The sequence below is a fragment of the Oryctolagus cuniculus genome, chromosome 1 (assembly GCF_051225735.1).
Source record: "Oryctolagus cuniculus isolate XC-2025 breed Fujian yellow rabbit chromosome 1, ASM5122573v1, whole genome shotgun sequence".
Lineage (NCBI taxonomy): Eukaryota > Metazoa > Chordata > Mammalia > Lagomorpha > Leporidae > Oryctolagus > Oryctolagus cuniculus.
In genome coordinates, this window is record NC_142867.1 from 6,564,962 (window position 1) to 6,586,191 (window position 21,230).

Consider the following 21,230-nt stretch of genomic DNA (forward strand, 5'->3'; position numbering starts at 1 on the left):
CGGGCCTCCCACGTGGGTGGCAGGGGCCCAGGCACTCGGGCCATCACTGCTGGCTCCCAGGCTGTGCGTCTGCAAGAACCGGATATAGGCGGAGGAGCCCAACTGGAGCCAAGTGTTCTGATCTGGGATGCTGGGGTCCCCAACGCCCACGCCACAGCTGGTTTTAGAATAGGAAACTCTGTGCCCATGAATCCCCTCGGGCCTGCGCAAGCTGGGACAGCGGGTCTCCCTGTGCACCAGTTTTCCATGGACGCCCTTCTGTGGCAGAATCCATGCCGGAGGCCCGCGTTGCATTTGCCTGTCCTTTATCTTGGTCTCATTGCAAGAGTTTGGATCTCCCTGTCTTTCATGACCTTGACACATAAAAAAAAAAAGAATTCAGGGCCGGCGCCGCGGCTCACTAGGCTAATCCTCCGCCTAGCGGCGCCGGCACACCAGGTTCTAGTCCCGGTCGGGGTGCCGGATTCTGTCCCGGTTGCCCCTCTTCCAGGCCAGCTCTCTGCTGTGGCCAGGGAGTGCAGTGGAGGATGGCCCAAGTGCTTGGGCCCTGCACCCCATGGGAGACCAGGAAAAGCACCTGGCTCCTGGCTCCTGCCATCGGATCAGCGCAGTGCTGAACCAACGGCAAAGGAAGACCTTTCTCTCTGTCTCTCTCACTGTCCACTCTGCCTGTCAAAAAATAAAAAAAAAAAAAAAGAAAGAATTCTTTATTTGACAGGAAGAGCAAGAGAGAGAGAGAGAGAGAGAGAGAGAGAGAGAGAGAGATCAATCTATCTTCTGGCTGGTGGCTCACTCCTCAAATGACAGCAACAGCCAAGTCTGGGCCAGGCCAACCCAGGAGCCAGGAGCTCCATCCTGGTGTCCTTCATGGGTAACAGGGACCAAGCGCTTGGGTCATCATCTGAAGACTTCCCAGGAGTGTTGGTAGGGGGCTGGATCAGAAGCCAAGCAGCTGGGACCCAAGCCAGCGCTCCGACATGGGAAGCCAGCCTCACCAGTGGCAGTAACCTGCTGCACCACGCCAACCCCCGACACGGGTACTTCTTTTATTCTTAACAATATTTTAGTTATTTGAGAGCCAGAGTGACAGAGAGAGGGGGAGACAGAGAGAGAGAGAGAGAGAGAGAATCAGAGGTCTTCCATCCACTGGTTCACTCCCCAGATGGCTGCAACAGCCAGAGCTCAGCTGATCCAAAGCTGGAAGCCAGGAGGTTCTTCCGGGTCTCCCATGCGGGTGCGGGGGCCCAAGCACTCTGGCCATCTTCTACCGCTTTCCCAGGCCACAGCAGAGAGCTGGATGGGAAGTGGAGCAGCTGGGACTCGAACCAGCGCCCATATGGGATGCCGGTGCCGCAGGTGGAGGCTTAGCCTGTAAGCCACAGTGCAGGCCCTGACATGGGTGTCTTTGAGGAGAACTAGTGAGTTATTTTGTCAGAATGCCATCAGTTTGGATTTGCTGGATATTTCCTTGTGATTAGACTAAGCTGTTGGCCGGCGCCACGGCTCAATAGGCTAATCCTCCGGCACTCCAGGTTCTAGTCCCGGTCGGGGCGCCGGATTCTGTCCCGGTTGCCCCTCTTCCAGGCCAGCTCTCTGCTGTGGCCAGGGAGTGCAGTGGAGGATGGCCCAGGTGCTTGGGCCCTGCACCCCATGGGAGACCAGGAGAAGCACCTGGCTCCTGGCTTCGGATCAGCACAGCGCGCAGGCCGTGGCGGCCATTGGAGGGTGAACCAACGGCAAAGGAAGACCTTTCTCTCTGTCTCTCTCTCTCACTGTCCACTCTGCCTGTCTTAAAAAAAAAAAAATTAAAAAACAGACTAAGCTGTGAGCTTTGAGGCCAAAGAAGAAACCCGGAGGTGAAGTAGGGCGAGTATTTTACCCATTTTCACTGCTATGCCCCGGGGCTCGGTACCAAATAGAAAGCTCTTTGTTGAATGAATAATGAAAGACTGAATGAGGCTGTAGAAATTGCTCTGTGGGGGACCAGTGTGGCTAGAAGCTTAAGCCGCTGCCTGCAGGCCGGCATCCCGTGTGGGCGCCGGTTCGAGTCCCACTGCTCCACTTCCAGTCCAGCTCCCTGCTAATGCACCTGGGAACGCAGCAGAGGTTGGCCCAAGTCCTCAAGCTCCTGCACCCATGGGGGGGGGGGGGACCTGGAAGAAGCTCTCGGGTCCTGGTCTGCACCTTGCCCAGCCCTGGTGGCCATCTGGGGAGTGAATCACTGAATGGAAGATCTCTCCTCTCTCCCACTCACTCACTCTCTTTGTAACTGTGCCTTTCAAATAAAATAAGTAAATATTAAAAAAAAATTTATTTAACAGCCAGCGCTTTGGTAGGCCGTACTAGAAGCCAGAAGCGTCTTCCAGGTCTCCCACGCGGGTACAGGGGCCCGAGCACCTGGCCATCTTCCTCATTTTCCCAGGAGCGTTTGCAGGAGCTGGAGCTGCCGGGACTCGAACCGGCGCCCATACGGGATGGCAGCCCTGCGGGGTTCTGCCCAGCGTCCACTCTGCTCCTGTTAGATGTCCTCTTGGGCGGGATCCGGAAGAATTCGCTGCTGGACACGGGGCCGCCACATTGCCTTGTTAATGGGTCCTGAGAAAGATCCCACTGACGTGACGAGACACATTCACACGCAAGTCGTGCCTGAAGGTCCCCACTCGCCTCTCCTGATAACGCAATCTCCAGAGGGCAGACACCCGTGAGCCACCCGGCCCCTCCCGGACTACAACTCCCAGAAGGCACTTCGGCGCCTCTTCCTACCTGGTCTGGGAAAAGCAATGAGAGGTGACGCCTGCTGGGGCGCCCAGAGCGGCGGGACTACCACTCCCACAAGCCACCGCGAGCCACCGGCGCGCCACCATTTCAAGGCTCGGCGGGGGCAGAGGCCGGCGTCGGACTCCACCTCCCGGCAGGCAGTGCGGCGCGAGGGGGGCGGGACTCCATTTCCCAGCAGGCTCCAGGCGGCGGGCGCCGCGGTGCCTTGTGTGGGATGTAAGCGCGGAGGTGGGCGCGGGGGACCGCGGCTAGGACTCTCCTTCGGATTTGGGGGTTGGCTGGGGGCAACTTCCGGACGCACTCTAGGGGGTCGGGGGTGCATTTGTAGAGAGTGAGCGGGACGGCCATTGGTGGACTTCGGGGGGGGTGGTCCTTGGGCCGCACCCCCGGCGGGGCTGGGGAGGGGTCTCTGGGTTGCAGGGGAGAGGGAGGCCTCGGTGCTGCGGCTGAGGGGTCTCGGCGGCGGGAGCCGGGGAGCCGGGGAGAGCAGGGGAAGGGGGCGTGTGTGTGCGTCGGCGGGGTGGAGCCGGGGCCGAGCCTGGGAGGGGGCGCCGGCCGACCCTGCCTCCGTCCCGCGCTCGCCCGCAGGCCGCCGCCCGCCGCCATGGGGCTGAAGGCCGCACAGAAGACGCTGTTCCCGCTGCGCTCCATCGACGACGTGGTGCGCCTGTTCGCCGCCGAGCTGGGCCGGGAGGAGCCGGACCTGGTGCTCCTCTCCCTGGTCCTGGGCTTCGTGGAGCACTTCCTGGCCGTGAACCGCGTCATCCCCACCAACGTGCCCGAGCTCACCTTCCAGCCGAGCCCGGCGCCCGACCCGCCCGGCGGCCTCACCTACTTCCCGGTGGCCGACCTGTCCATCATCGCCGCCCTCTACGCCCGCTTCACGGCGCAGATCCGAGGCGCCGTGGACCTGTCCCTGTACCCGCGGGAGGGCGGCGTCTCCAGCCGCGAGCTGGTGAAGAAGGTGTCCGACGTCATTTGGAACAGCCTCAGCCGCTCCTACTTCAAGGACCGGGCCCACATCCAGTCCCTCTTCAGCTTCATCACAGGTTGGAGGCGGCAGGTGGCGAGGGCACGGAGGCTCCCGCGCCCCCCGGGCCGCCTCTGTGTGGGTGACGGGGCTCTTTGGAGACCTGTGAGCCTTGCGACCTGGGCCAGGTGTCATTTCTCCCTTGGCCGGGAGGGGAGGAGACCAGAGAGGGGAAGTGGTGCGCCGGAGACCCCACCCCCAGCGCTGCCCCGGGGGTCCTGCAGCCCAGCGGGAGACGGCGAGGGCGACTGCCGACTGGGGAGGTGTCGGGGGACAAGGAGACAGAAAGCGACTTGGAAGGCGCTTGCTCGTGAGAGCCCGGTGGACAGCAGAGGCGTCCTGGTGCCCTGTGCTGCTCCTGGGCTGGGCAGGACAAGGCGGCAGAGATGTTAGGAGTGCCTGGTGGTGCCGTGTGCCGGAAGGCGTTGGCCAGAGGGTCCTTGTCTTTGCTGCCCCTGTTGTGTGGGTGCAGTGAAATGGGGGGCCCCTTATGGTTGCAGAGAGACAGCAGGGTCCACTGGGGGAGCTGTCGGAGACCCAGAAAGGTCTCTTTTTGGGGGAGGGGGTGTCCATGGGGAGGGAGCGGCTCTGAACACCAGGAGGCGAGGGGTGGGGGTGCACGGCCCGTCACCACCAGGCCTCGTGTCACCCACCAAAGCCCGAAGGAGCCTCTGATGGGACCGCCCCTTCCACAGGCACCAAACTGGACAGCTCCGGTGTGGCCTTTGCAGTGGTGGGGGCCTGCCAGGCCCTGGGCCTCCGGGATGTGCACCTGGCCCTGTCCGAGGATCACGCCTGGGTGGTGTTCGGGCCCAACGGGGAGCAGACGGCCGAGGTCACCTGGCACGGCAAGGGCAATGAGGACCGCAGGGGCCAGACGGTGAACGCCGGCGTGGCCGAGCGGGTGCGGTGCCCCCAGCCCCCCTCCGCCCCCCCGCCCCCCCCCCCCGCCAGCCCTGACACGCCCCCCGCCGTGGCCAGCCCTGACACACCCCCTGCTGCCTGCCAACCTGACGGCTGCTCTGTCCCCTCCTAGAGCTGGCTGTATCTGAAAGGGTCCTACATGCGCTGCGACCGCAAGATGGAGGTGGCGTTTATGGTGTGCGCCATCAACCCCTCCATCGACCTGCACACGGACTCGCTGGAGCTGCTGCAGCTGCAGCAGGTGCGCGCGGGGGGGGGCAGCCCCGGCCCTCCCTGAGCTCCCCTCCCCCCTCTGTGAAATGGGCGAGGAAGGCCGTGGGGGACAGTGGGATTGACGTAGGAAAGCGCTCTCGTACGTTAGAGGGTTGGCTTCTGGGTTCCGGCCCTGGCCAGCTGGCGGGAGGGGTCCCCGGGGGTTCTGGACCCCACCTCTGCCTGAGGAGCTGAGGACCCCCATCCCCCCACCCAGCTCCTAACGCTCTCCTTTGGCCCCTAGAAGCTGCTGTGGCTCCTGTATGACCTGGGACATCTGGAAAGGTCAGTGGGGGCCCTGGCCCGGACAGGCCTGGAGGGCTGGGGGGCAGAGAGCAGCCTGCACGCGTGTGCTTTCCCAGGTACCCCATGGCGCTAGGGAACCTGGCAGACCTGGAGGAGCTGGAGCCCACGCCTGGCCGGCCAGACCCGCTCACCCTCTACCACAAGGTGGGGCACCCAGTCTGGCTGGGATCTGCTGCTGGGGAGTGGGAGGGGCAGGTGAGGAGAGCCTGTGTGCAGGGGTATCGCCCACCCCAGCCGCTGCACTGTTGACAGCATCGAGCACGTGGGAAAGCCAGGGAGAGAAACAGGCCGGGTCTGGGGGAGGGGGCGGGGCACGCCCTCCCCTCCCGGGGGCCTGCTCTGTGGGGGTCTCCACTGCCCGCCCCTGCAGTCTGGGCCAGGCCTCAGCAGGCAGCCCGGCAGACGCAGGGAGGAGCCGTGGGTTGGGGGCAGCAGGGAGAGGAGGTGGAGGTGGGGGACTCGTGGGGACTCCTGCTGCCCTCCTGGGTGTGGCCTGCTGGGCCGCCTCTCTGAGGCTCTGCTGCCCCCCCCCCCCCCAGGGCATCGCCTCGGCCAAGGCCTACTACCGGGACGAGCACATCTACCCCTACATGTACCTGGCCGGCTACCACTGTCGCAACCGCAACGTGCGCGAGGCCCTGCAGGCCTGGGCGGACACAGCCACTGTCATCCAGGAGTGAGACTCCCGCCAGGGTCTTCCGCCCACCCCCCTTCCGCCCACCCAAGCCCCGCCCCGTCCTCCACCCTGGGCCCCCTGCCTCCTGCCCTGGCGAGGGCGGGCTGACTCTGGATTTGGAGCGCAGACTCCGCCCACACACCTGGGCCTTGTAGCGACCCGGGAAAAGGAACCCAGGCCGTCTCCACCAGGCCGCTAGGGGTGCCCGCAAGGCCGAGACCCGGGCCCGTCTCCACCAGGCGCTAGGGGCGCCCGCAGGGCCGAGACCCGGGCCCGTCTCCTCTAGGCCGCTAGGGGCGCCCGCAGGGCCGAGACCCGGGCCCCGTCTCCACCAGGCCGCTAGGGGCGCCCGCAGGGCCGAGACCCGGGCCCGTCTCCACCAGGCCGCTAGGGGCGCCCGCAGGGCCGAGACCCGGGCCCGTCTCCACCAGGCCGCTAGGGGCGCCCGCAGGGCCGAGACCCGGGCCCGTCTCCACCAGGCGCTAGGGGCGCCCGCAAGGCCGAGACCCCACGGCTCCCCACTGCTCTCGCAGCTACAACTACTGCCGCGAGGACGAGGAGATCTACAAGGAGTTCTTTGAGGTGGCCAATGACGTCATCCCCAACCTGCTGAAGGAGGCGGCCAGCTTGCTGGAGACGGGCGAGGAGCGGCCGGGCGAGCAGAACCAGGTGACCGGCGGGGGCCGGGGCCAGCCGAGGGTCTTGTGTGGGACCCTTTGTCTTCCGGTGAATGGGGAGAATCCCACCTCCCTCACGGCCAGGGCTCCTCCTCCAGTTTGGGGTGGGCCAGGGCTCCGTGCCCAGGTGGGGGCGTGGCCTTGCAGGGCTACGGCGGAAGGGAGTGTGACCCGTGCCCCTCGTCCCGGCGCCCAGGGCACCCAGAGCCAGGGCTCCGCCCTCCAGGACCCCGAGTGCTTCGCCCACCTGCTGCGGTTCTACGACGGCATCTGCAAGTGGGAGGAGGGCAGCCCCACGCCCGTGCTGCACGTGGGCTGGGCCACCTTCCTGGTGCAGTCCCTGGGCCGCTTCGAAGGACAGGTGAGGGCGGAGTGTGTCTCTGGCCGGCTGCAGCCGCAGGGACACCCCCCCCTTAGACTGAGCACGTCTGCGCGCGGCGCGGAGCCGGCACCAGCCGTGGCCCCGGGACCCCTGGGTGCAGCAGCGGCCATGGCTGGGCCTGCAGCCCCTCAGCCCGCTCTCCCCGCCGGCCCAGGTGCGGCAGAAGGTGCACATCGTGAGCCGCGAGGCCGAGGCGGCCGAGGCCGAGGAACCCTGGGGCGAGGAGGCCCGGGAAGGCCGGCGGCGGGGCCCGCGGCGCGAGTCCAAGCCCGAGGAGCCGCCGCCGCCCAAGAAGCCCGCGCTGGACAAGGCTCCGGGCCCCGGACAGGCGGCGGCGCCGGCGGCGGCTCCCCCACGGAAGCCCGCAGGGACTGTCCCGGGCGCTGCCCCGGCGCCCGCGCCCGCGGCCTCGCCGCCGCCGGACGGCCCGGTGCTCACTTTCCAGAGCGAGAAGATGAAGGGCATGAAGGAGCTGCTGGTGGCCACGAAGATCAACTCGAGCGCCATCAAGCTGCAGCTCACGGCGCAGTCGCAGGTGCAGATGAAGAAGCAGAAGGTGTCGGCGCCCAGCGACTACACGCTGTCCTTCCTCAAACGCCAGCGCAAGGGCCTCTGAGCGCGGCCGTGCCTGGGGCCGGGGCGCACCTTGCCCGGGAGAGGCCCTGGGGGCCCGAGCCCCCGCCCCTAGAACTTAGGTCCGCCTGCAGGACCTGCGAGTCCCGGTGGAGCCCCCGCCCGTGAACCCCGAGCGCCCCTCCCCCCGAGACTGGCCCCAGATCAGAGCAGGACCCTCCCGACGTGCAGCCCACCAGCGGGCCCGCGAGGAAGCCTGAACTCTCCTGTTTTGTACATAGATTTATTTTTCAGTTCCGAGGAAATGAATACATTTTGTTTAAAAAAAAAAAAAAGTAAAAGCACATGTCCTTGTTTCATTTGGGAAACTGGGGGTGGGGTAGGAAGTGGACCGCCCCCTCTCGGCCTCGGAGCGCTGGACCTGTGGGGCGGGGCGTGAGGAACCAGAGGTCCGTGCTGGACCCAAGCTCCGCCCCGGCCTCGGGGCTCTCCCGCGCCGCGCAGGGCCGGCCCGCGGGCGCCCCCTCCCGGCCGGGCGGCGGGGCGTCCCCGCTGGCCCCGCCCCCGGCTGGCGCTGGCCCCGCCCCGCTGGCCCCGCCCCGGGCCGCCCGCGCCCGCCCGGCCCCGCCCGCCCGCGCCGCGCAGCGCCGGCTCCGCAGCTCGCGCCCGCCCGGCGCCGGGCCATGGCGCTGCTGCGGGACGTGTCGCTGCAGGACCCGCGGGACCGCTTCGAGCTGCTGCAGCGCGTGGGGGCCGGGACCTATGGCGACGTCTACAAGGTGCGCCGCGCGGGAGCGCCGGGGGCAGGGCGCCCCGCCGCGGATCCGGCCCCCAGCCCCGCCCCCTCCTCAGCCCACTTGCCCCGCTCCGTCCCCGCAGGCCCGCGACACGGTCACGTCCGAACTGGCCGCCGTGAAGATAGTCAAGCTGGACCCAGGTGAGGGCCCGGGCGGGGCCTGCGCGCCCGCGCGCGCGTCTGAGGGGCGGAGACCCCCTGCGAGGCAGGGCACCTGTCGGGCCGGGAGGGAGGGAGGCGCTGCGTGCCCATTTTGCAGATGGCGGTACTGAGTCAGGGCGACCCCTGCGTGCACCCCCCCACCCAGTGACGCCCTGTGCTCCCCAGGAGACGACATCAGCTCTCTCCAGCAGGAAATCACCATCCTGCGGGAGTGCCGCCACCCCAACGTGGTGGCCTACATCGGCAGCTACCTCAGGTGAGGCCGCTCGTGCGCGCACCCCGGCAGCCCCGCGGCGGCCTGCCGTGTGCCCACGCCGGCTCTGTGTCCCCAGGAATGACCGTCTGTGGATCTGCATGGAGTTCTGTGGCGGGGGGTCCCTGCAGGAGATTTACCACGGTGAGGGCCTTGGCCTCCCCGCCTCGCCCCAGGGGGCGCCGGAGGAGAGCCGGGGTGCAGCGGCGGGGGGGGGGGCCTGGACCTGGGCTGCTCTCCATTGCTGACCGGCTGGCTGTGTGACCTTGAGAGGAACGCTGTCCATCTCTGGGCTCCTGTCCCAGACCCTGCTGGGAGGGGGCATGGCCAGCGCCGCCGCCACCTGGCACGGCCGGCGCCTGGCCCCAGCCCTCCCTCTCCCTTTCAGCCACCGGGCCCCTGGAGGAGCGGCAGATAGCCTACGTGTGTCGGGAGGCACTGAAGGTAGCCGGACCCGAGGGTGCTCTCAGCCCCAGCCCCAGGACACGGGCGGAGGCCCCCGCCCCCGTGGGTGGAGAGCCCCAAGCAGGGCTGGCCCCGAGGGGCTGCGGTCCCGGGGGTGGGGGGAGAAGGTGCCCCAGCCCTGTTGCCGGAAGTAGCCCATTTCCCTCTTGGCTCAGTCACTTCCTGTTTGGGGAGAGGGGAGGAGGAAGCGGCTTGGGTGGGGGGCCCCACTGGCAAGAGGGGTTCAGCAGAGGGGAGCGTGCTGGGGCGCTGCCCTCAGGGCCCCCTGCTTGTCCCCAGGGCCTGCATCACTTGCACTCTCAAGGGAAGATACACAGAGACATCAAGGTAGGGGTCTGGCTGGGGGGGCTGGGGGAGGGGGGAGGCGGCCTGGGGGGGTGGGCAGGGCCGGATGCTCTCTCCCGCGTCCCCACAGGGCGCCAACCTGCTGCTCACGCTCCAGGGAGACGTCAAGCTGGGTCAGTACCCCCACCCCGGGACGCCCTCGGGGTGAGGAGCCTGGGCGCGGGCCGGTGTCCTGGGGCATGGCGCCTTGGCCGTGGAGCCTAGAAACGGATACCCCTTTCTGCTCGCGGCTGGAGGGCTGAGCGTGTCCGGCGCTGGCAGGCAGTCAGGCAGGGGGCCGGGTGCAGGGTGCCTGACCCTGCTCAGGAGGAGGGCCTGCCCGTGCCTGGGCCTGTGGGAGCCGTGGGCGCCTCCACCAGGTGCATCCTGAGCTCCGGTGGGGGGTGGGGGGAGTGGCAGCCTGAGCTTTCTTCCCCCAGCTGACTTTGGGGTGTCAGGCGAGCTCACGGCGTCCGTGGCCAAGAGGAGATCTTTCATCGGGACCCCGTACTGGTGAGGGGGGCGCCTGTGGCAGAGGGGACGGGGGGGGCCTCCACTGGCGACCCCCAGGCCGTCCCATCTGTGACCCTGACTCCAGGATGGCCCCGGAGGTGGCCGCCGTGGAGCGCAAAGGCGGCTACAATGAGCTGTGCGACGTCTGGGCCCTGGGCATCACGGCCATCGAGCTGGGCGAGCTGCAGCCACCGCTGTTCCACCTGCACCCCATGAGGTCAGCCCCACACCGGCCTCCTGCCTGACCCTCGCCCCGACCTAGACGTCCGCCTTAACCCTGTGCCCTCCGCAGGGCCCTGATGTTGATGTCCAAGAGCAGCTTCCAGCCGCCCAAGCTGAGGGACAAGGCCCGCTGGTGAGGGCCCTGCCCCGGTTCCGCCAGCCGCAGCCGCCACAGCGAGCCCCCGGGCCCAGGACCCTGGGCGGGCAGGAGGCTGGTGATGCAGGAGCCCTGGGTTGCAACAGCGCTGTCGCTTGGGCCCAGGGGCCGCTTCTGGGGGGTGGCAGGCGGCCCCCTGCAAAAGGGCTAACCTGGACCCGGGGGCGGGGCGGGGGTGCTCTTGTGCCCACTAGGACCCAGAATTTTCACCACTTCCTCAAGCTGGCCCTGACCAAGAACCCCAAGAAGAGGCCAACGGCAGAGAGGCTGCTGCAGGTGGGGGCGGGGCTGGGCCGAGGGCGGGGCCAAGCCCCCCCCCCCCACGGGATCAGGGCCTGGTGGAGCGGGGCCGACCTGGGCAGCGCCGTCTCCATCTTGCAGCACCCGTTCACCACCCAGCAGCTCCCTCGGGCCCTCCTCACGCAGCTCTTGGACAAGGCCAGTGACCCCCACCTGGGAACCCCCTCCCCCGAAGATTGCGAGCTGGAGGTAAGAGCGGGCTGGGGAAGCTGTCCCAGGGTGACCCGGCCGGAGGAGCCCAAGGCCGTGCGGGCTGGCCCTGGGGCTTCCCCGGATGAGCCCACCCGTTAGGAATCCCTGCCGGGCTGGATCTGGCCTCCCTGGCACCCACCCCCCTCGGTAGCGTCCTGCTCGGCGCCAGCTTCCTCACTTGGGGGGTGGGCATGCCGTCTGATCTGACGGTAGTCTGGGGGCTGTGGTGGCTGCGTGCGAAGCCCCCGGCGGCCCTCCCGCTCCACGCTCTGTCCTAGACCTACGACATGTTCCCAGACACCATCCACTCCCGGGGGCAGCACGGCGCTGCCGAGAGGACTCCGTCGGAGATCCAGTGTGAGTGTGGGGGCGGGGAGCCCCCGTATGCACGGCTTTGGCCTGAGCGTGGGCGTTCACCCTGAGCCCCTAACCCCCGTGCTCCCGGCACCCCAGTCCACCAGGTGAAATTCGGCGCCCCGCGCAGGAAGGAAACGGACCCACTGAACGAGCCGGTGAGGGGCAGGCCCGGGGGCGCTCGCGGACGTAGGGCAGGGGCTGCCCGGGCCCCTGGGCCCCTGCCCTGTCCTTGGCCGGCTCTCCCGAGCCTCCTGCCCATCACCCTCCCCCCGCCCCTGCTGCCCGTCTCGTGGCCGCTGTCTCATGGTGCCTCTCTCTGCCTCGGCTTCCCCAGTGGGAGGAAGAGTGGACACTACTGGGCAAGGAGGAGCTCAGTGGGTGAGTGAGGGCGAGGGAGGCGTGGGGAGGGGCTGGGGCAGCCCCAGGCTGACCTCTGACCCCTCCCCCCCACCCCCAGGAGCCTGTTGCAGTCGGTCCAGGAGGCCCTGGAGGAAAGGTGACAGGCTGGGGGCCGGGCAGGGGGCAGCCAGGCCTGGGTGCCCCCGGGGAGTGGCGTATCACGCCTCCCCCCCCACCCCCCCGCAGGAGCCTGACCATCCGGCCAGCCGAGGGCCTGCAGGTGCACGTGGAGCCGGCTGAGCGGGGGCCGCCGGGGGGTCCTGGGTACCTGCTGCAGCAGCCCGGCCGGGCCTCGCCCTCCTGCCAGGAGCTGGACTCCCCGGACGATGCCACGGGGACCATCAAGCGGGCCCCCTTCTCGGGGCCGCCCCCTGCCCAGCCTGAGGCTGAGGATTCTCCTACCAGCCTCTCGGGTGAGGCCCGAGTGAGGGAGGCCAGAGCAGGTGCGGGGTGTTAGTGTGTGTGTGTGTGTGTGTGTGTGAGACTGAGCCCGGGTGTGGGAGGCCAGGAGCAGGTGCGGGGTGTTTGTGTGTGTGTGTGTGTGTGTGACTGAGCCCGGGTGAGGGAGGCCAGGAGCAGGTGCGGGGTGTGTGTGTGTGTGTGTGTGTGTGTGTGTGACTGAGCCCGGGTGAGGGAGGCCAGGAGCAGGTGCGGGGTGTGTGTGTGTGTGTGTGTGTGTGTGACTGAGCCCGGGTGAGGGAGGCCAGGAGCAGGTGCGGGGTGTGTGTGTGTGTGTGTGTGTGTGTGTGACTGAGCCCGGGTATGGGAGGCCAGGAGCAGGTGCGGGGTGTGTGTGTGTGTGTGTGTGTGTGTGACTGAGCCCTGGTGTGGGAGGCCAGGAGCAGGTGCGGGGTGTGTGTGTGTGTGTGTGTGTGTGTGTGACTGAGCCCGGGTGTGGGAGGCCAGGAGCAGGTGCGGTGTGTGTGTGTGTGTGTGTGTGACTGAGGTCCAGGTGTGGGAGGCCAGGAGCAGGTGTGGGGTGTGTGTGTGTGTGTGTGTGTGTGTGTGTGTGACTGAGCCCGGGTGTGGGAGGCCAGGAGCAGGTGTGGGGTGCGGGGTGTGTGTGTGTCACTGGGGCCGGAAGTCACGGGGACCGGTGCTTGCAGGAACCCTGCCCCTGTCTCCAGCAGCCCCTGACAGCTCCCCACTGCTGCCCGCCGCCTGGTCCACCATAAAGCAGAGAGAGGACCCCGAGGTGAGGGTGCCCTGGGGAGGCGGGCGGTAGGCAGCGGGAGTGTCACCCGGGCTCACTCCCTCCCCCACTTCCTTCCATCCCAGAGGTCGTCCTGCCACGGGCTCCCCCCGACCCCCAAAGTACACGTGAGTGCCCCGCCACCCTACAGCCCTGCGGCCCGCCTGCAGCACCCCTGCACCCCCTCATCAGCCTCTGGCCCCTCCGCAGATGGGCGCCTGCTTCTCCAAGGTGTTCAACGGCTGTCCTCTGCGCATCCATGCCGCGGTCACCTGGGTCCACCCTGTGACTCGGGGTAGGCGGGGCAGGCGGGGGCAGGAGCGGGGTCCCTTGTCAGAGGCCCTGGTGACCTCTGACCCCGTCCCCAAACCCGCAGACCAGTTCCTGGTGGTGGGGGCCGAGGAGGGTGTCTACACCCTCAACCTACACGAGCTGCACGAGGACACGCTGGAGAAGGTGAGGGGCGGGGGGCGGGGGGCGGGGGGCTGGGGGCTGGGGGGGGCCGGGGGACCCGGGGGGCGGGGGGCCTGGGGGACGGGGCGCTGGGGGGCGGGGGGGCTGGGGGTCCGGGGGCTGGGGGCTGGGGGGCGGGGGGCCGGGGGACCTGGGGGGCGGGGGGCCGGGGGCCCAGGGGCTGGGGGATGGGAGGCGGGGGGGACTGGGGGGCAGGGGCCGGGGGCCGGGGGGCAGGGGGTGGGGGTCCGGGGGGCGGGGGGCTGGGGGTCCGGGGGGCGGGGGGCTGGGGGCCCGGGGGCCGGGGGGGCGGGGGCCCAGGGGGCCCAGGGGGCTGGGGGCCGGGGGCCGGGGGCCGGTGCTGAGCTGCCCCGTGCCTTGTGTCCCGCAGCTGATTTCACACCGCTGCTCCTGGCTCTACTGTGTGAACAACGTGCTGCTGTCACTCTCAGGTACCAGGGGCAGGCCGCCCCCTCCCACCCCCGCACCTGCCCCCTGCCCCCTGCCCACTGCCCGCCCGCCGCCGCCGGCTCTCATCCAGCCCCCTCTCCCGCCCTCCCCGGCAGGGAAATCCACGCACATCTGGGCCCACGACCTCCCCGGCCTGTTTGAGCAGCGCAGGCTCCAGCGGCAGGTTCCTCTCTCCATCCCCACCAACCGCCTCACCCAGCGCATCATCCCCAGGTGGGGGCCCGGCTGTGCAGGGCTGGGGGAGGCGAGGGCGGGCTGGGGCGGGGAGCAGGGTGGGCTGGGCGGGGCAGTGGGGATCTGGGCTGCCCTGCAGGAGGGGCAGCAGCCCAAGCGGAAGTGCAGCCAGGCCAGGATTTGGCCTGCGCAGGGAGTACCCTCCAAGGATCCTTCTCTTCGTGTCTTAAACGACTCCGGGGTCCGGAGTGGGGCTGGCTTCAGGCTCAGCTGGATCCAGGCCTGCTGGTACCTGCATCTCTCGGCTGTTTCCTCGTTGCCTTCACGCTCACGGGGGCTCTCTGCTCAGGCGGTGGCTGCCCGTGGTGGTCCCAGGCCCGCGTCCCGTGAGACGTGTCCAGTGGGACCGGAAGCTCAGTTTCCGTGTTGCTCCCACGGGAGTCCCTGGGCTGGTCCCTGTGGGTCCAGCTTGAGGATGTGCCCACCCAGAGCCAAACCCAGAGCAGGGCCTGAGGGAGGAGGACCCGGGTCGTCTCGCCGACAGGAAGCGCTGGCAGACGAGAGGCAGCTGTTGGCTGGGTGCATGCCGGGAAGGGGGCCGTGGGGGAGGGGAGGCGGCCAGGCCGGCGCACGGAAAGGAGGCGGTGGGGGCCAGGCTGAGGCATGGTGAGACCCAGGCAGCCCAGCCCGAGCCGCAGGACTGGCAGGACCTGGGGACTGTTGGAGGCGGGGGGGGGACCGGCTGAGCCAAGGAGCGTTCCAGAGAGAGAACCTGTCAGCCTCGGGCTTTGTGAGCCGGCGCGGGGCGGGGCCGTGGGAGCAGAGTGAGTGAGTGAGTGAGCACCTCGCTGGCACCTTGCGTGGCCAAGCAGTGTTCTGGGCAGAAGGTCCATCCGGGACTACAGAAGCCCGGCCCGAGGCCTGGAGCGCGGGGCAGGAGGCTGGGCGCGGGCCTGCAGCTTCATGTGTGGACTGCGAGTGGGGCAGCGGGGCTCAAGCCAGCGCTCCGAGGGGGGCTGCTGGGTGTTGCAGCTCAGTGGGCAGCACCACAGCGCCAGCCCTGAGAACGTGCTGTGTGGGCAGGGACCTGGGCAAGGTGATGGAGCGGCCCAGGGACGTGGGGGCAGCAGCCTAGGAGCACGGCTGGCCAGTGCCAGGTCCTGGGCAGGATTTCCTGAGGGCTGATGGAGGATGGGAGAGAGGTGTGGAGGATGGGAGAGAGGCGTGGAGGATGGGAGAGAGGCGTGGAGGATGGGAGAGAGGCGTAGAGGATGGGAGAGAGGCGTGGAGGATGGCTGCCGGCTGGGGCACCGGGGAGGACAGAGCTGTCAGAGCCGGGGGTGGAGCTTCCTCCATTTCGCCGCCCCTAAGATGCTTATTGGATGGGCAAGAGGGCGCTCCCGGCGGTCCAGGGCTGGATGCGGCTGCGGGCTCAGGTGCTGCCAGGACCCGGCGGCCAGGGGCGGCGCCCGTGGGGAGCCGGGCGGGCTGGGCCCTTCCTGTGGTGCTCAGTGCGGTGCTGCATCTGGAGCCCGGTGGCCTCTGGGCCGTGGCCCAGGACCTGCAGGAAGCGGGCCCCACAGAGTCCCACCGAGTCACAGGCAGCTCCCGGCCTGTTAGGAAATCACGCAGTCCCGGGGTCCCCTTCGAGGGTAAAGAGCGGGAAACCGGAATTGTCTGCAGGGAAAAACAAATACAGAAATGTGTGCTTCTGACCCCGGGGAGGGCCAGCGGGGGGCGGGGGGGGGTGAGAGCGGTGGAGACCCAGGGAGAGGGAGGGCGGAGGGCGGGCGTCCGCTTCCTCTCAGTGTGGCCCCGTCCCTGCAGAAGGGGCCGCCAGGGTCGCGGGGAGGAGGCGGCAGGGCTGCCACTGCGTACCCCGTTCCCCAGGGGACGAGCACCCGCCACTCCCACCACTTCTCCCAGGCAGCCCCAGGAGTCCGCCCACGGGCCTCAGAGGCAGTGGCCGAGAACACACCGCTTGCCACCTGGCGTCCTGTGGCCTCCCTGGGCCCATTTGCCCATCTGTGAAATGGGCCGGGAGCGGAGGGGAGCGGCGGGCCTTTGCCTCCGGGGGCTCGCGGAGGCTCAGAGCAGGTAGAAGAGAGGACAGGAGCGCTGCGAGTGTGTGCGCTCTTCCCGGGGCCCCTGTAGCACAGAGGTGAAGGGACTGGTTCCCCGCCGCACCGAGCTGGGGCCAATTCTGTGACCACGACCCCTGGAATTCTGTGACCACGACCCCTGGAATTCTGTGACCACGACCCCTGGCCTCGGCGGGGGAGACGCCCCCGGCTGCGGAGCTGTCACTGTGTCTCTCCGAGCCTCCTGAGTGCCCACCAGTGCCACCTGGGACACACGTGTGCCCTGCTTGTGACCCCGCAGGCGCTTCGCCCTGTCCACCAAGATCCCTGATACCAAAGGCTGCCTCCAGTGTCGCGTGGGTAAGAGTGGGCCGGGCGGGGCCGGGCCGGGCGGGGACGGGACACAGGCCTGACCCGGTGCCCACCGCACGCCCCTCTCGCAGTGCGGAACCCCTACACGGGCAGCACCTTCCTGCTGGCTGCCCTGCCCGCCAGCCTGCTCCTGCTGCAGTGGTACGAGCCACTGCAGAAGTTCCTGCTGCTCAAGGTAGGGGCGGCGGGGGACCCCCCCGGGATCCCCCCGCAGGTGCTGGAGGGCCTAGGGGTGGTGAGGGACACCCCCGGGACCCCCGGCAGGTGCTGGAGGGCCTAGGGGCGGTGGGGGACACCCCCGGGACCCCCCCGCAGGTGTTGGAGGGCCTAAGGGCGGCAGGGGACACCCCGGGACCCCCCCGCAGGTGTTGGAGGGCCTAAGGGCGGCGGGGGACACCCCGGGACCCCCCGGCAGGTGCTGGAAGGCCTAGGGGCGGTGGGGGACACCCCCGGGCCCCCCGGCAGGTGCTGGAGGGCCTAGGGGTGGTGGGGGACACCCCGGGCCCCCCAGCAGGTGCTGGAGGGCCTAGGGGTGGTGGGGGACCCCCCGGCACCCCCCCGCAGGTGTTGGAGGGCCTAGGGGCGGCGGGGGACACCCCGGGCCCCCCAGCAGGTGTTGGAGGGCCTAGGGGCGGCGGGGGACACCCCGGGCCCCCCAGCAGGTGTTGGAGGGCCTAAGGGCGGCAGGGGACACCCCGGGACCCCCCCGGCAGGTGCTGGAAGGCCTAGGGGCGGTGGGGGACACCCCGGGACCCCCCCGGCAGGTGCTGGAGGGCCTAGGGGTGGTGGGGGACACCCCCGGGCCCCCCGGCAGGTGCTGGAGGGCCTAGGGGTGGTGGGGGACACCCCGGCACCCCCCCGCAGGTGTTGGAGGGCCTAGGGGCGGTGGGGGACACCCCGGCACCCCCCCGCAGGTGTTGGAGGGCCTAGGGGCGGCGGGGGACACCCCCGGGCCCCCCGGCAGGTGCTGGAAGGCCTAAGGGCGGCAGGGGACACCCTGGGACCCCCCCGCAGGTGCTGGAGGGCCTAGGGGTGGTGGGGGACACCCCGGGCCCCCCAGCAGGTGCTGGAGGGCCTAGGGGCGGTGGGGGACACCCCGGCACCCCCCCGCAGGTGTTGGAGGGCCTAAGGGCGGCGGGGGACACCCCCGGGCCCCCCGGCAGGTGCTGGAAGGCCTAAGGGCGGCAGGGGACACCCCGGGACCCCCCCGCAGGTGCTGGAGGGCCTAGGGGTGGTGGGGGACACCCCGGGCCCCCCAGCAGGTGCTGGAGGGCCTAGGGGCGGTGGGGGACACCCCGGCACCCCCCCGCAGGTGTTGGAGGGCCTAGGGGCGGTGGGGGACACCCCGGCACCCCCCGGCAGGTGTTGGAGGGCCTAGGGGCGGCGGGGGACACCCCGGGCCCCCCAGCAGGTGTTGGAGGGCCTAGGGGCGGCGGGGGACACCCCGGGCCCCCCAGCAGGTGTTGGAGGGCCTAGGGGTGGTGAGGGACACCCCCGGGCCCCCCGGCAGGTGCTGGAAGGCCTAGGGGCGGTGGGGGACACCCCGGGCCCCCCGGCAGGTGTTGGAGGGCCTAGGGGCGGCGGGGGACACCCCGGGCCCCCCGGCAGGTGTTGGAAGGCCTAGGGGCGGCGGGGGACACCCCGGGCCCCCCGGCAGGTGTTGGAGGGCCTAGGGGCGGCGGGGGACACCCCCGGGACCCCCCGGCAGGTGTTGGAAGGCCTAGGGGTGGTGGGGGACACCCCAGGCCCCCCGGCAGGTGCAGGAGGGTCTAGGGGGCGCAATGGCGGCCTGAACCTGCTGCTGTCGCCCACCCCCACCCCCAGAACTTCTCCAGCCCCTTGCCCAGCCCGGTCGGGATGCTCGAGCCGCTGGTGCTGGACGGGAAGGAGCTGCCGCAGGTGTGCGTGGGGGCCGAGGGCCCGGAGGGGCCGGGCTGCCGCGTCCTCTTCCACATCCTGCCCCTGGAGGCCGGCCTGACGCCCGACATCCTCACCCCGCCAGGTGAGCGGGGGCGGGGGCAAGGAGAGAGAGCGAGGGGGAGGCAGCAGGCGCTCAGGGCCTCCGCGGACGCCTGTGGCCGGGGGCGGCCGGGTGGGGTCTGGAAGGACTGCATTAGCCCACGGGCTGGGCAGACGCTGCTGGGGACAGAGGGGGGTCTGGGCGGGCAGTGGGTGTCGTGACGGTCAGGCACTCAGCGGCCAAGGGAGGGTGCACCAGGGCCAGCGCCCTCCTGGTGCCAGGGCCCCACACGTGGGACGTCACTCTTCTCTTCTTCTTCTTCTTCTTCTTCTTTTTTTTTTTTTTTTTAAGATTTTTGTTTATTTTACTTGAAAGTCACAGTTATACAGAGAGAGAAGGAGAGGCAGAGAGAGAGAGAGAGAGAGAGAGAGAGGTCTTCCATCCGCTGGTTCACTCCCCAGTTGGCCACAATAGCCAGAGCTGCGCTGATCAGGAGCCAGGAGCTTCTTCCTGGTCTCCCATATGGATGCAGGGGCCCAAGCACTCGGGCCGTCTTCTACTGCTTTCCCAGGCCACAGCAGGGAGCTGGGTCGAAGTGGAGCAGCCGGGACTTGAACTGGCGCCCACATGGGGCGCCAGCCCTGCAGGTGGCAGCTTAACCTGCTGTGTCACGAATGCTGGTCCCTTTTTGCTCCACTTCCAATCCAGTTCCCTGCTAATGCTTGGAAAAGCAGTGGAAGATGACCCACGTGCTTGGGCTCCTGCCGCCCATGTGGGAGACACAGATGGAGCTAAACGAAAACGAAAGACTTATTTGAAAGATGGAGGGAGAGACAGAGAGATCGTCATCTACAGAGAGATCTTCTAAATGCATGCAGAGGCCAGGGCTGGGGCCGAGCCAAAGCCAGGAGCAGAACTCTGGGTCTCCCATGTGGGTGGCCAGGCCCCGAGCACTTGGGCTGTCGCCTTCCCCAGCCAGTTAGCAGGGAGCTGAATTGGAAACAGCAGCTAGGACAAGAACCAGGCGCTCTGATGTGGGATGCTGGCGTCCGTGTGACAGCGTCACCTGTGCCACAGGTGCCCACCCCAGGATTCCATTGTTAATCCCCACCAAAGTGCCCTTGCCGGCTCCCCACAGGCCCTAGGCCTGCCCTGTGGGAGCCTCAGGTCCCCAGCTGTGGAGTGAGATGGAAGAGCCAAGTGCCTGCCTCCCCCTCCCCCCATGTCCTCGAGCTGCTCGCTCAGGCCCGATCTTCCTTCTCTGCTCTAGAGGGGATCCCGGGCTCGGCCCAGCAAGTGATCCAGGTGGACAGGGACACGGTCCTGGTCACCTTTGAACGTGAGTGCCCCCCCCGGGGCCGGGTCTGGGGGCGGCTTCCACGGCCGGAGCCACCCCATCCCCACCCACCGCCCCTCCCCCCACGCAGGCTGCGTGAGGATCGTCAACCTGCAGGGCGAGCCCACAGCCACACTGGCCCCCGAGCTGACCTTCGACTTCCCCATCGAGACTGTGGGTGAGTGAGCCGCGGCGGGGGCCCCTCGCGGGGGCCGTCCTGGCCGCATGCCGTGGGTCAGCGAGGGCTCACGGCTGCCCGGCCCCGCAGTGTGCCTGCAGGACAGCGTGCTGGCCTTTTGGAGCCACGGCCTGCAGGGCCGCAGCCTGGACACCAACGAGGTGAGCGGGCCTCGGGGGCCTGGCGTTGCCCACGCCGCTGTCCCCGTGTCTCTGGAGAGGACGTGCCGGGATGGGCTCAGTGTCCCTCTCCCCAGGTGACCCAGGAGATCACGGACGAGACGAGGATCTTCCGAGTGCTTGGGGCCCACAGGTAGGCGGTGGCCGCACGGCCGGCCCGGGGCCGGGGCCGCGAGGACGGTGGCTCACCCGGCTCCTCTCCCCCCAGAGACATCGTCCTGGAGAGCATCCCCACCGGCAACCCGGGCGCGCACAGCAACCTCTACATCCTCACGGGCCACCAGAGCACCTACTGAGCGGCCCCCGGCCCCGCCCCCGCCACAGGGGCCGCGCGGGGGGGCTGCCGAGCGGGGAGCCCCGAGCCCACCCACACCTCAGCAATAACTGGACCACAGGGAACCGCCTTCGCCCCCTCGTCCCCGCGGCAGCCCGGTCTCTTGCGCCCCGCGCCAGGGGGGCGGGGGCGACCTGGCCCATCCATTCCGTTTTACTCTGCGTTTCCTTTCCACTCATTCTGCCGAGAGTCTACCCCCCCCCCCCCCCCCGGCTCCGTCCTGGGACAGGGATCTGCCATTAAAGCTGGTTTGTCTTACTCCGCTGGTCCCTCTGGGCTGGGGGCGGGAGGGTGAGCCCATCATCCCCCCAGCACCCCTTGCGTGGGCAGCTGGTTGGTGGTGTGCACACACGGGGGAGGGCGGGGAGCCCCGCTCAGAATCAGCCCGCAGCCTGGCAGTGGGGGCCTCCGTGCAGCTTAGCACTTGGAGGGCGCAGGCGGGGTGGGGGTGGGGCAGACCTGCTCCAAGTAGGATCTCAGCAGGGAGCCCCTGGAAGGGCTGAGAAGGGGCTGGGGGGGGTGCTGTTCCATCCAGCCCTCGGGACAGCGCCCGCCGTGGTGAGGACCCTCACGAGGCCTGGGGCTCGCTCCCGACTCCCGGCTGCGGCGCCGGTATCCGTACCCCGCGTCCGGCCAGGACTGAGGGACCACAGCGGGAAGAGTCGCCTGTGTCTGTCTGACAGACACAGGGGGGCTTCAGAAAGTTCGCAAAGGACGAAATTAAAAGTTTATTTTGTGCAAAACAAAATCGAAATCCGTGCA

General features: G+C 69.0%; 2 protein-coding genes across 6 annotated transcripts; both read left to right on the top strand.

Annotated features, from left to right (window-relative positions):
• Window positions 1–2,851: 2,851 nt before the first annotated feature.
• MEN1 (menin 1) lies at window positions 2,852–7,939 on the top strand. 3 transcript variants are annotated; one of them, XM_070068855.2, is made up of 10 exons: window positions 2,852–2,994; window positions 3,367–3,827; window positions 4,504–4,712; window positions 4,845–4,973; window positions 5,229–5,269; window positions 5,347–5,434; window positions 5,830–5,966; window positions 6,500–6,635; window positions 6,840–7,004; window positions 7,180–7,939. In XM_070068855.2, coding segments are annotated over exons 1-10 (1,830 nt in total). In that variant the 5' UTR covers window positions 2,852–2,992; the 3' UTR covers window positions 7,642–7,939. The 3 variants fall into 3 exon arrangements, with proteins under 3 accessions (XP_069924956.2, XP_069924957.2, XP_069924958.2); XM_070068856.2 differs by having other exon boundaries at window positions 2,891–3,006; XM_070068857.2 differs by having other exon boundaries at window positions 2,945–3,051.
• A 278-nt stretch (window positions 7,940–8,217) lies between these two features.
• On the top strand, window positions 8,218–21,216 carry MAP4K2 (mitogen-activated protein kinase kinase kinase kinase 2). Of its 3 annotated transcripts, none has more exons than XM_089307563.1 (31): window positions 8,218–8,377; window positions 8,478–8,535; window positions 8,722–8,812; window positions 8,889–8,953; window positions 9,198–9,253; window positions 9,554–9,601; window positions 9,690–9,732; window positions 10,039–10,111; window positions 10,197–10,328; window positions 10,404–10,466; window positions 10,685–10,766; window positions 10,872–10,979; window positions 11,261–11,339; window positions 11,436–11,494; window positions 11,674–11,717; window positions 11,797–11,835; window positions 11,925–12,181; window positions 12,845–12,933; window positions 13,017–13,058; window positions 13,141–13,225; window positions 13,307–13,386; window positions 13,775–13,835; window positions 13,950–14,067; window positions 16,411–16,469; window positions 16,553–16,656; window positions 18,306–18,483; window positions 19,712–19,780; window positions 19,869–19,955; window positions 20,046–20,116; window positions 20,212–20,267; window positions 20,343–21,216. In XM_089307563.1, the coding sequence occupies exons 1-31, from the start codon at window positions 8,282–8,284 to the stop codon at window positions 20,428–20,430; spliced, it is 2,580 nt and encodes an 859-aa protein (XP_089163689.1). In that variant the 5' UTR covers window positions 8,218–8,281; the 3' UTR covers window positions 20,431–21,216. The 3 variants fall into 3 exon arrangements, with proteins under 3 accessions (XP_089163689.1, XP_089163691.1, XP_089163694.1); XM_089307565.1 differs by having other exon boundaries at window positions 11,925–12,151; XM_089307568.1 differs by lacking the exon at window positions 9,690–9,732 and having other exon boundaries at window positions 8,240–8,377; window positions 11,925–12,151.
• Window positions 21,217–21,230: the final 14 nt, after the last annotated feature.

Excerpts from the sequence above, each read along its gene's own strand:
- MAP4K2 (XM_089307563.1), top strand. The coding sequence starts at position 8,282 with ATGGCGCTGCTGCGGGACGTGTCGCTGCAGGACCCGCGGGACCGCTTC. Across the intron at positions 10,767-10,871 it reads CGGCAGAGAGGCTGCTGCAG|CACCCGTTCACCACCCAGCA; the intron begins GTGGGGGCGGGG and ends TCCATCTTGCAG. Across the intron at positions 13,836-13,949 it reads CGTGCTGCTGTCACTCTCAG|GGAAATCCACGCACATCTGG; the intron begins GTACCAGGGGCA and ends CCTCCCCGGCAG.
- MEN1 (XM_070068855.2), top strand. Across the intron at positions 4,974-5,228 it reads AGCTGCTGCAGCTGCAGCAG|AAGCTGCTGTGGCTCCTGTA; the intron begins GTGCGCGCGGGG and ends TTTGGCCCCTAG. Across the intron at positions 7,005-7,179 it reads TGGGCCGCTTCGAAGGACAG|GTGCGGCAGAAGGTGCACAT; the intron begins GTGAGGGCGGAG and ends CCGCCGGCCCAG.